At 39.0% G+C, this 12,042-nt stretch overlaps 1 protein-coding gene across 20 annotated transcripts in view; it reads left to right on the top strand.

Moving 5' to 3' along the window:
• The first annotated feature begins 1,341 nt into the window (after positions 1-1,341).
• LOC119962658 (transcription factor 4-like) overlaps positions 1,342-12,042 on the top strand; it is a 679,430-nt gene continuing 668,729 nt past the window's right edge. For 2 of the 20 annotated variants that reach the window (XM_038790546.1, XM_038790537.1), the window contains exons 1-4: positions 1,530-2,774; positions 3,343-3,434; positions 3,895-3,967; positions 4,203-4,275. In XM_038790546.1, coding sequence (XP_038646474.1) covers positions 4,234-4,275 — 42 coding nt within the window. In that variant the 5' untranslated portion in view covers positions 1,530-2,774; positions 3,343-3,434; positions 3,895-3,967; positions 4,203-4,233. The other 18 variants (XM_038790549.1, XM_038790539.1, XM_038790548.1 and 15 more) reach the window with 13 other exon arrangements.

Below are 12,042 nucleotides of genomic sequence, written 5' to 3'. Positions count from 1 at the left end.
TACCGTCACAGTTTTCCATTTGTTTCACCTTTTCGCCAATCGGCAATGCTTTCAGCTTTCTCATATGTTTAGCCATATTTGTAGACATCTGTACCCTTTTTCACAGAGAAACCTTGATGCTAAATGATGGCTTGCCCAGTGGCCTAGGATTTTGCACTCTTGTGTGGTCGAACTCTGCTTTGATTGGTAGATGCAGCCATAAGGCACGTTTACATAAGTTTGGCTAACAGGAGTTACCAATGCAGAATTTCAGCTTACCATAGAGAGGCATTCCATGGGATTTGCTATTCTGCCAGTTGTAATGGTTGACGACTTCAACATAATCAAAATTTTGTGTCATCCGACTCATCACAAATTTACTCTACTTCAATAGGTGTAACAGGCTCTGGGACATCCTGACACAGCACACAGAACACACACTGCAGAAGGAGGCCATTCGGCCCATCAAGTCAGCACTGATTCACTTAAGCCCTCACTGCCACCCTGTCCCCGTGAACCAATAACCCCATTTAACCTTTTTGGTCACTCAGGGCAATTTATCATGGCCAATCCATCTAACCTGCACGTCTTTGGACTGTGGGAGGAAACTGGAGCACCCGGAGGAAATCCACGGAGAACGTACAGACTCCGCAGATTCCCCGGCGGGGAATTGAACCTGGGACCCTGGCGCTGTGAAGCCACAGTGCTAATCACTTGTGCTACTGTGCTGCCCAGCCACAGTGCTACCCACTTGTGCTACCGTGCTGCCCAAAGTTATTTAAGTGTACTCACATATCCAGAAAGACCTTTTCTGGAGACCAGTTCCAGTGTGGAGTCATATTGGACTCAAAAAGGTAACTCTGTTTCGTTCTCCACAAATACTGCCATGTCTGCTTGCTGTGTGTTTGCAGCATTTTCTGTTTTTACCTCGGACCTTTTCTGTAATTTTGCAGCACAAACTTCGGTATTTCTTCTATAATGCTGAGGCATCCAGTATGGGTGTGGGCTAACGCCTAGTTCTTTACTTATTTTAACCAGAGTTGTTTTTGAGCTTTTCCTGTTGACTTCTTAATCTTTGCGGAAACACAAATTGAAAATTTGGGCCGAAATGAGGGGAAACAATTGATTCCCTCAAACATTCAAACCCTCCTGTTGGATTCAGAGTCCACTCTTCAATCCGTCGACCACTGCACGAACGCTTCCTTGCTGGGCTTTTGCTTTCCAGACCATTGTGTGAAAACACGTGCCGCCGAGGCGCCAAATCTTTGACCGACACAACAACGTCTTCCAATCAGCGGGCTGGAAGGGGGAGCCCGCCCCCTTTTGGAAGCTGGCGTCACAATGCACCTACACCAATGAGCGTCGGCGTGGGGCGGGGACTGGGGAGCACGTAGACGTGCGCCTGAGAAACCCACTTAACCAGGGGAAAATAAAATGAGACGAGAGTCTAACCGGGTAAGAGAGAGAGAGAGAAAAAAATGCAAATGATTTGAATGGAAGAAAGTAAATAAAATAAAGTAGGGGGGAATATAGGGAAACATCAGGGGTAACAAATAAAAAAGGGTGAAGTGTGTGGAGGTGGATTCAAATCTTTATTTATCTTTAAAAGAAAACGAATGATCCAGGCAATGTTTGTTGCCGGTTGCAGTGCAATGAGGAGGCTTGTGGTGTCTGCTCGTGTGGGGAGCCCTTCTCCTCGTGCCCCGGGAAACAATGTTTCGCTTTCGTTTGTCTGATCAGTAACTTTGTAGCTTCTGAGCTGTTAGTGGAAACATTGTGTTCCTTTCCATTGTTATTTTGTAGCTTTTATCTAGTGTCCCGCGTATTTATTGCAATACAACTTCGTGTGTGCTGGTTTGGGAATTGGACGTAATAGCATTACATTTTAAATGATCTGAGGTGGAAAAATATGATTTCAATAGGAAGTTTAAAAAAAAACTTGGTGATTGTTTTTGTATTTTGAACCCATCTCTTTTGACTCTCAGGTTGTGGTCCCTCTTGCTCGTCTTTGCGCGCAGGTTGTTGGCAGCTCGACTCGAACAATTCCACCTTTTATTCCCCATGACATCTATGTAAACTGCAGAAAGTTGTTTTTTTTTCTCTCTCGCTCACACATCCATCCGGACCCTCTTTAAAAAAAAAGAAATAGATATTTTCCTCACTTGAGTGGCATAATAAATACATTTCGCTTCCATTTTGACTCTGTTGGGGATTGCGAATTACACAGTTGCAAAGTTGCCTTAACGAGAGGACTCGAAGCTTCAGTGTTTCGAGTCCATGTTGGGTCGAGCAGGAAGGAGGACGCCGGGAGCGGGGAACTTTCGAGTTGGCTGGGAGTAGAGTCTCTGTGAAGGAGGAGGGCGAAGTAGGGTTTGGGGGCGTTGGGGGTTAATATCAGAAAGTTGTGAGGACCCTCAGGCAGTCTGGGAGACAGACAACGCCGCGTAACGGCGGGTTACAGAAGGTCAGGAGTGTCCCGGATCTAGATTGGGATACATTGTGGCTTTTTTTTTGGTTTAAAAATGTCACGATGTTGAAAGTGAGAACAGCAATCTCTCTCTGCAGACTGATTTAAAAAAAAGAAACCGTGGACATTCTCTCCAGAAACTTCCAACAAACACCCCTACCCCCTTCCTTTGCTCACTCTGCTCTTTAGAAAAAAGTCATCAGCAAAACAATCGCTGACCAGAAAGAGCCAATCTGTATTCTTGCCTCTTTCCTTCAAAAGTTTGGGATTTTAAACATTTTTGATCACATACATTTATTTGGATAATCAAAACAAAAGGGAGAGCAAGGTAATTTATTTTTAAAAGCAAAGATGCCTGAACATTGTCTGTGTTTCAGTAAAAGTTTCTGGTGCCAGTTGGGTTAGTTGAGAAGTAGTCCACGTTGAATGATATTTTGTGGGCAGAAAGTTTCGTTTGCGATAAAAGTTGGATATTGTACCTGGTTGAACGAAGATCCAAATTATCCACTAGGGAATGTTTTTTTTAATCAAGGCCTTTTTTTCCCCCCTTTGGTTGTGTAGGGATTTTTTTTTGCACATGCAGTGCTGATGTTTTGTTTCTTATTCCGAAAGATGCGTGTGGTCATTTTGATGGGTGTTTGTTTTGAAGCGAATTGCTTTGAGTATCGAGAGATGTGGAGGGAGCCTAGGAGTTTGAGGGGGGAATCGATGTCGGATTCATTCATTTTAAGTACCTCCTGTTGCATAATGATGCCGCTAGTACAGTGATTTCGTGGTTGTTCGTTTGTGCATTCGTGTGTTTTGCAACTCGAAGTGGTGAATTGTTTAAAAGCCGAGTGCGAAAGAAATAAAACAATTCAACTTGGGAATTCGTTTCTGATTTTCCATGTTTCTAGGCTTGTGTAATTTTGTCAAAATGCATCACCAACAGCGAATGGCTGCCTTAGGGACGGACAAAGAGCTGAGCGATTTACTGGATTTCAGTGCGGTAAGAGAACCCATTCATGGCAGGTGGTGTAGAAGGCGAGTGTGCACGGCGAAAAAAAAAATCTCAAGTACAGTCAGGGGTAGCCGAGAGGAGGGTTACCAGTTTAAAGACTTTCCTCTTGGCCCTTCATAGTGCTCTGTGTATTTTAGCAATCTATCCACAATAAGAAAAAAAAACTTCAACTAACCTTCTCTTCACCCCCCCCCCCCCTCAAAAAAAAATAAACAAGTCACAAACAGTCCGCTCAGTTCTAATCCCACGATGTGCTAACAATTGTTTTCGAAAGATCGCGCGTTTAAATAGGGCACTTCTGAGGTAGCTGGAGGAATATCCTCTTTTGAGAAATGGGTTTCGGAAGTTTGGTCAGGAGAGTAGTGCCAGGCGGAAATATAGCCGGTGGCGATTTCAACCCTTTTCTTTTTTTGCTGCTTTTCTTGCTCCTTAACGTTTGTGCTCGCAGATAAGTGGCTTGAAGAGTTAATCGGTAATCAAGTCCAATACTCGTGAAAAAAAGGAGCGCAGGCGTGTTTATGGTAAGATCTGTGCGAAGAAGTGCCGCGAAACTTCTCCTGTCGACTTTGTTTAATTTTATTTCTTTAAAAAAAACAACTTATACTGCTAGTAGTGGAAGCGAGTTGCCACTACTGTGGTGCGTAAGAAGGGAGATGCTGTCTTTTTTTAAGCCTTGGATGAGAATCTGAAGCGTTTTGTCTCGGGCAGTGACTTATTTTTTTTTTACAATTTTTATTATAATTTTGTTTATTGTAGATGTTTTCACCGCCTGTGAGTAGTGGGAAGAATGGACCAACCTCCCTGGGAAGTGGCCATTTCGGGGGCTCAAGTATGTAAATCACTACTTTGATATTTATATATGTATAAAGCAGATCTGTTCGCTTATTCGGGGCTTCAACTTTCTTCCCTAGGAATCCATATCGATTCGAGCCAAGCACGTTTGGCTTGGCTTACTAGGACCACTCGTCTAATCTTAACAGCAGTTGAAGTAGCTCGTTTATAAACTGAATATCTTCCATGTAAACGAAACAGCGTTATCAGTATAAACTTGACTCGAGCTTTACTGATTTGGCAGATCGTCCAGTGGCGATAATTGTTTAGATATTTAAACAGAAAGCTGAGGTATAGACGGTTATTTAGCCCTTTTGCCTAAAAAATACTTTTTGCTTTGACTTATTGCAGCCGTATCAATAGCATTGAACGCATGAGTTGCCTGATTTTAGTTGAAACATTTCTGAAGTGAGTTGGGGTTGGATAGGGAGGCTTACCTGTCTTATAACAGGTACTTGTGTTTGAATGCTTTGAAGTAGCTTGGATGTGCAAGTCGAATGATTCAAGTCATTTGTTACAAGGCTAGTGTGACTGACTCCAAACTACTTGGAACCTTTAAAAACTCTTGATACTAATAGGAGCACGGTTTTCGTAGACGGTAACTGAATTTTAGAAAAGGAGCTCTCTTGGATGAATGCTCAGAACACCTGCTATTGAGACATTTATTGTAGTCGAGAAGGTTATGCAGAGAGGTGCATGAGTATGCCATTACATTCTGAGGAATTCCTTCAGTTTATTTTGAATGAAGGGAATCAATGTCAACCAGTCTGTAAAATTTTATACAGGTATATTTTCTTCCCTCAGAGTATGCATTTTTAATATATAGCACATTACTTTTTAACCACCAGTTATTTTAACATGTATTTATGCTGGATATAGTCATTGTTTGGATGATTAAAAATGTGTACTAGTTTTGGCAATGTGTTCCATACAAGATCTGTTTCCCTTCAGGAATTGTTTCAATCAGAATACTTTGTTAACAAAGCTAAATTAAAGTTTTGAAGTGGGAGAGGAAGAAAGAGTGATGGGTAGAGCTGTTGTGGCTGATGCATGAATATGTCTTTTAACACATAAAATTAAGAAACTTCACAGGAATATGATTTGCATACTGAAGCATCAGAATATTTAAAAGCTGCCTTTAAGAAAGAATCATGCAGGCATTTGAGATACATTAACTAAAATTAATTTGTAGGTAATTTAGTCTACCCCCCGCCCAGATGGCAACAGGAAATACAAAGATTTATTTACCTTCTCCCCTCAATTTGCACTATAAGATTTGTATTTTTAGTTAAGAACATAATTTCTAATACTTCTAAAAATAGCTGTAATTGGATGACTTATGCATAAAGTTTGTCCAAAAGCAGCTGAAAATAGCAACATTTTTGATTTTGATATACTGTATCACGTTTAAAATAAAGTGTAAAATTGTAATGTAGGCATGACAAAAATGAACATCCTCCGAATTTCTACAATTAATTCTTGAAATAATTTTCTGTGGAAAAAGTTGTGATTTTTATTGTGACACCTTTGCAAGTAGTTTGATTTCCTTTGCAAGATCTGCATGCAAAGCAGATGAATATCTGCTTTTTCTGAAATTAGCAAGTTCATTTGGATTCTGGATAAAATTTCTTTAAAATTTATAGGTGTTGTAACTGATGTGTAGAATTTTGTAATCAGTGGGTTTTGGTGCAGTTTAGTGAATTATTAATGTGTTAAATCAAATATAAGCAATTCATAAAAAGTGTAATGGACTCCAATTATTTGTTCGGCTTGTCGATTTTTAGGACTTCCTTTAAATTTCATTTTTTTCTGCTGGAGATAATTGGTAAGGTTCGAACTATATTCTCTTCCCCCTGCAGCCCCCGCTCCCCACTTCCAATTCTTAGCACATGTAAATGGATAAGTTGTGACTTGAATCTTATTTTTCCTGAACTGCACCAATTTTGGTGTAAAAAAAAAAAATCAAAGCTGTGGGGAGAGGGTGATGCAGTCAGTTTCGTCTGGCTAGGACAGGTGTATATTCCTTCATGGATATATGGTTTTCTCAGACAGGTGAAATGAAACATAAAATTTATTCTTCTACATCAAAACTCATTTACATGTAAAATATCCATTGCACAATCTATGTAACTGAAGCATTTTTCTGTCCCTGAGATTGTGTTTTTAAAACTAGTAGTTGCATTTCATGAATGACCATTACTTAGTGATATTTTAATCTCTTGAGTTCATACCATATAAATTACTTTTTTTTAAAAGCCAATGGGCTATTTATTATGCTGGCCACAGCTGTGTTTCAAAAGGAATGAATTTCTTGGTGTGGTAAATTCCATGTTTTCTTATTTAAAAATGTTAAATATTTTTGAATGCTAATACATAATAATACGTGGACCCTGTTAAAACATGCATTCTGGTGATGTTTTCCTATAAATGTGACTCCTGAGTAATTGATCTATCGTTTTAAACTATTTTAAATTTTCAGTTTTTTCCTTGGCAGCCATTCTCTTACACTTGTTCTTTCTGGGTTGGATCAGGGATGCCGATGATTCCTGCTAAATGAATGACTTGTAGCAATGTTTGTTTTTTTTAAATTTCTGCCTGCGGTTCTGAAATAAACAGGAACAAACATGAAAATATTTGTTATCGGTGTGTGTTATAGGACAGTGTGCATTAATATCTTTTGGATTAGTAACATGGTTTAAATGACCCCAGTCTAAGGTGGAATTTATATTCTTGCTGAAAGATCTGAGTGAAATATAAATTTAAGGACTGAAACCTTGATTCTTATAGTGTAAATAATCATTGGAAATGCATTGCGGTTATATCCATGTAGGGGTGATTTTGAAATAATACTGAATGCAATGTGTTAGTTAGGAATAAATAGAATGGATTTTGTTAAATTTTATTCCGCTTTTTAATTGCTTGGATATCTTCTTAGTATATTTCTGCAATAGATTTTCAGTTTCTGATTTTGCCTAAGATTTATTTTCTCCCTCAATGGGAAGCAAAGAATTTGTTTCGTTTTAGAAAATTAGTTTTTCTTCTTTCTGAACTGCAGTCTGTTTGTCAGCCAAATTTTCAATTTTTAGGAAGTGTGATAATATTTTGTAAGTTTAAGTACCCCATTACAATATTCGTAACCACTTGTCACATCATCTTTATGACATACAGGTATATCAAGTTAGGAAATAACTACTGAAAAGCGACAGCAACGGATAGCATTTTTAAAAAATGAGGGTATTGTTTGCATGTTTTTCAAATAGTTGTGGAATAGCTGTAAAAGTGATTGAAATTACAATTGCAAGTTAGTTTACATAGAATATTTTTGACCTGAATTAATTGTTTTTTTTATGGGAATAGCCGTGTTTTCAGTAAATTAATTTGTTTTTTGACTTTTAAAAGATTGATGCCTGACTGCCTCTACAGTCAGGATTAAATTGAGTAATTACGAGGAGCAAGATGGCTCACTTGTTCCTTCCCCGACCGTTGTACTGTAAATGTAAAATTCAGGCTGGAAGATTTGGCAGGCCACAAGTATCAATTGTATGAACAATAGCGTCGAACTGTGCATGGGAAGCCCAAAGGGTTTTATTTTTTATATTTCAAAAGGACCATACAGCAGAATTTGGACTGGCTGGTTTAACATTCCAGTTTAATAAAAAGAGTACTATACCTCCCAAAGATGTTTTATACACATTGCCGTGAATTTCAAACTGTTTTATTTTCATGCAGTTATGGAGATTTGTTTACCATTTTATGACCCCCAAAAAATTGAGATGTCACAATATTCTTATTCTAGATGCTCTCGGAGGTAAACCAAAAGTGTTGTAATGAAATGAACACAGACATCCTTCATTATGTTCAGCTTCTTGTGAGAAGTACCAAAATCAAAAGTCTTCACCGTTTTGAAGATATTTGTGTGTGTGTACAGGGGAGAAGTCTACCCACACTGATGCGCTTGACCTGGAACTTGCCTTCAGTTGTGCCATTCTATCTTTTGGCTGATGAAAAAGATTGCCTGACAGATTTTTGGCTAACCCCTAATATGAGGATCACCATTAATCATGTCTCTTTTTTTTTCTCCCCCCTCTATTAGAATCGTAACCTCTTTTGTCCCAAGTAAGAAGGCTTTGTTGTAATGTTTTATGTTGACACATCAGAATTAGCACGCTTAGCATGGTCTATCTTGATAATTCTGGCGTGTTCAGTGTGGGGGAACAGGGGATAGGGAGAAGATCAAGACTGTATTTGTCTTTTAGAAATCTTGAATTTAAATGGACGTTGTTCGGTTATATTCCAAGTCTAGTATTTTGGTTCTTAATAGAAATAAAGAATGCTTATTAAGAATTATAATCGGGTTAATTTCAGCTGGAACCAATAGCTTTCTTGAAGAAGTTAATGGCCTAAATGTGGTGATTTGACCCAGTAATGTGCGTTCTTTTTTTGCATTGGAATGTTGCCTGATTGAATGATTTTAAGAAGAAATATATGGCTTGGGTAAGCAAAACCAAACTGGTGTGAAAAATAGCTGATAATTAGGAGCTGCATCTTATGAATTTTTGGATGGGTCACTGGATCTCTGGAGTCACTTGTCATTCATACTGAAGAACGGTTAATGACATTCCGGACTTACACTGAGGAGCATAGTAAGATGAAGGCAAAATCAGCCCTTCGTTTCCTAAGTTCACAATTTGGGGGAATGGAGTACTTATTCTTTTCCCTGTTCTGAATAAAATCAGAAATGTTTAAAAGAACCAATAGGCTAAAGCTGTTAACACAGCAGGTGAGAAATTATGTTTGCCTCTTTCCGTGACGATAAGCAATTGATTGGAATAGTGGTTGATTATTAGATTTCCCCCTTCCCATTCTATTGTTTCTGTAAAACAAAGCACAACTACACAACACCCACTTATTTGCTGCTTTTATCTGCAAAAGAACTTTGCACCGAGGAAGAGGCAGTGTTACTAAAATGGTTATTGTCTTAACTTTTTTGGACAGTGATCTAATGTTCGGGGTATTTTTAATTGCTGATCAGATAAATTATTCAATAGATTCCAGTTCTGTGCAATTCAAATAAAACCTTGGCAGCAGCAGCAGAGAAGCAAAACTTGTTGAACTACTGCAATTGCCTTCGTTGAAGGGCAGTGGGATTGGTGCAGGTGATGGTTTTGTGTGACATTTGCATATTTCCTGTGCCTTTCACGTGATATTTTCACAGTTGATTTTTGGCATCTTTCACAATTGTGCTGAAAGATCAGTGCAACTAGTTTATGCATTTTTTTAAAGCATATTTTCTATCAGTCAGTTGTGTTTTTTGAGCTTGGTGCCTTTTTTAAGAATCTCCCTTATTTTAGCGCTTGCTTTTTTGTGCATTTACTGGCAACTTTTATCCTCTGGTTGGGATGTGTAAACCATTTGAATTAGACTTGACTTGCTTTTGAGGTAAAAAATCCTTTGATGTTTCCCTTTGATGTTTTCAGCTTGTAAAGAACTGTACATGGTAACATTTACACTGAAGCAGCAATATGTTTTGGTGTATCTGGGATTTTCTCTTTCTAATGTTTCATAAATTTTCTCTCCTTTTACATCTGCCCGTTGAATGTTACAGTTCGGGCCAGGGTACATTTACTTCCGAGGCACCTGATTCCCCCCTTCAGAGGCTGTTCTTCATTCCCTCACCTGTGATTTGAAGACTTTCATAGAATAATGAGGCACGGTGTGCTGAGGTCACTTGTAAGCCCCCCCACCCCCCTCAAATGCCATGTTCACCCCCAACTGGAAACCGCATTTTACCCAATTTAACCATTTGGACCATCTGGAAAGATTCAGTTATTTACTTACTCGTAGGCAACAAACTGACTTGTCTTCAGGAAAATTCTGATCCAAAGCAACAAACTAAAACTTTATATACAAATAATGAAACAGCCTCCACGAATAAAATATGTTCTCACTCATCACTTTTATCACTTTATTCCCCCACTTACAGTTTCAGTAATGTGTTATTTTGAGGCGGGTGGGTGCAGCCAAAAGAAGAATTGGAGTACTTAATACAGTTTACAATTGGGTAATGAAATTATCTTTTATAAACACAGCCAAGGGAGACATAGGTGAGCAAGAGCAGCATTGCTCTTATCAGATGTAATGTAGATTTAAAAAAATAAACATTTGTGTCACTGCTCGTGGGCAATTATTATGCATCTTTAGTGGAATTATTCATAAAGAATAAAGGAAGAAATACTGAGAGTTGGTAAAGAATGTTCTTTTAAGGACCTTCTCTCTTATCAAAAAAATACTGCGTATTTATGTATTCTAAAAGAAATATTCCTTTGAAGTTTTTTATCATATATTTCTTCTTTCTTCCCCAACTATTTTTCTCCTCTCTAGAAGGCAGAGATTCCTGCTAAGAATTGGTTCTACTGGTGCTGGCCAGCTTCTGGTTGGCAGCCCAACCTCTGTCTACACTTGATGTTATGTGCCCTCTCCAGTAGCAGTGGACAGAAACCAGAAGTGGGAATCCTGACTTTTTTTTCTTCTTTTGTAAAGTTGTGCAGACAATTGATTGTGTGACTCAGCACAGACTAGAGTGCAAATCAAAGGCCCTTGTGATGTGTGTTATTCAGATAGTCTCTCTTTTTTGGTCATTGCTAAGTGTTGATTGGGACTGAGGGTTTTCAAATTGTGACTTCAATAAATCAATGGATGCTGGTATGTTTAGTGACACTGTTTTGATAATTTATGTCTAAACAATAAAAAAGGCCATGAGCAGGCCTGAAAACTGGGTTTTGCCAGTGTTTTGTGTTCTGTCACCAATGAATGGCTACTTCTAATGACCATCCTTTCCAAACCAGTACAAATGGAACAACCTGAAAAAAAAGATGAAGGTGCAAGTTGTGACTATTTGCAGATAGCTGCATGGTTTTAGCATCAGGAAAAACTGAAGATCGTATCCATTCCCTGCAAGGTGATCGACTGAATTGTAAAAATGGCAGGACCAATGGAAGATGGTACTGAATGCCAAAACGTTATGGTCATGTGCATTACCAACAAAAAGGGTCCACCATTAAATAGCTAATTTTGTCATCAAATTCTCCAACAGGTAGATGCACAACCACATCTGGGGGTTCATCTTAAAAACAATCCTCCAATGGGGGTTCCACATTCAGCAGATAACATCCGAAACAAGTAGGATTCTTAGATTGCTGAGCAGGAATCTTTAGTATTGCAACAGAAATGGCAGGGCTATAGCTTACCAAACATTTGTTCTTCCAGTTTTGGAGTATGCATTGTGTGTGGGATCCTTACACCGCAAGAGATATAAATAAGATTGAAGCGATCTAAATATGTTTTTGAATCAGGATGGGACAGGGTCCAGTGTCACATCCTTGATCAAAGATTTAGAATGGGGTTCTCAATAGCAAAGGAAGGAGAAAAATAGACCGACCATGCTCTATAAAATATAGGATGGACTGATGGGAATTGACAGACACAAGAACCTGATGTTCCCTGGCAATGACAAAACACGAGGTACCTCATCCACATAAACCACAAAGATCATTTGTTTCCATGACTGTGCATCAATAATCTTTCGTCCCAAGGACAATCCCACAATAGGACAAGTGCAAAAGATATGGAGCTGGATTCTCCATTCTGCCACGCCACTTTTCAGCCTTGATCCACCAACGGGATTCTCCGTTATGCCGGTCGGTCAATGGGGTTCCCCATTGTGCGGCAGCCTCACGCCATCTGGAAACTCCCGGGTGCCGGCAAA

The sequence above is a fragment of the Scyliorhinus canicula genome, chromosome 3, assembly GCF_902713615.1.
Source record: "Scyliorhinus canicula chromosome 3, sScyCan1.1, whole genome shotgun sequence".
In the NCBI taxonomy this organism is placed as follows: Eukaryota; Metazoa; Chordata; class Chondrichthyes; order Carcharhiniformes; family Scyliorhinidae; genus Scyliorhinus; species Scyliorhinus canicula.
This window is presented reverse-complemented; position numbering and strand designations above follow the sequence as displayed.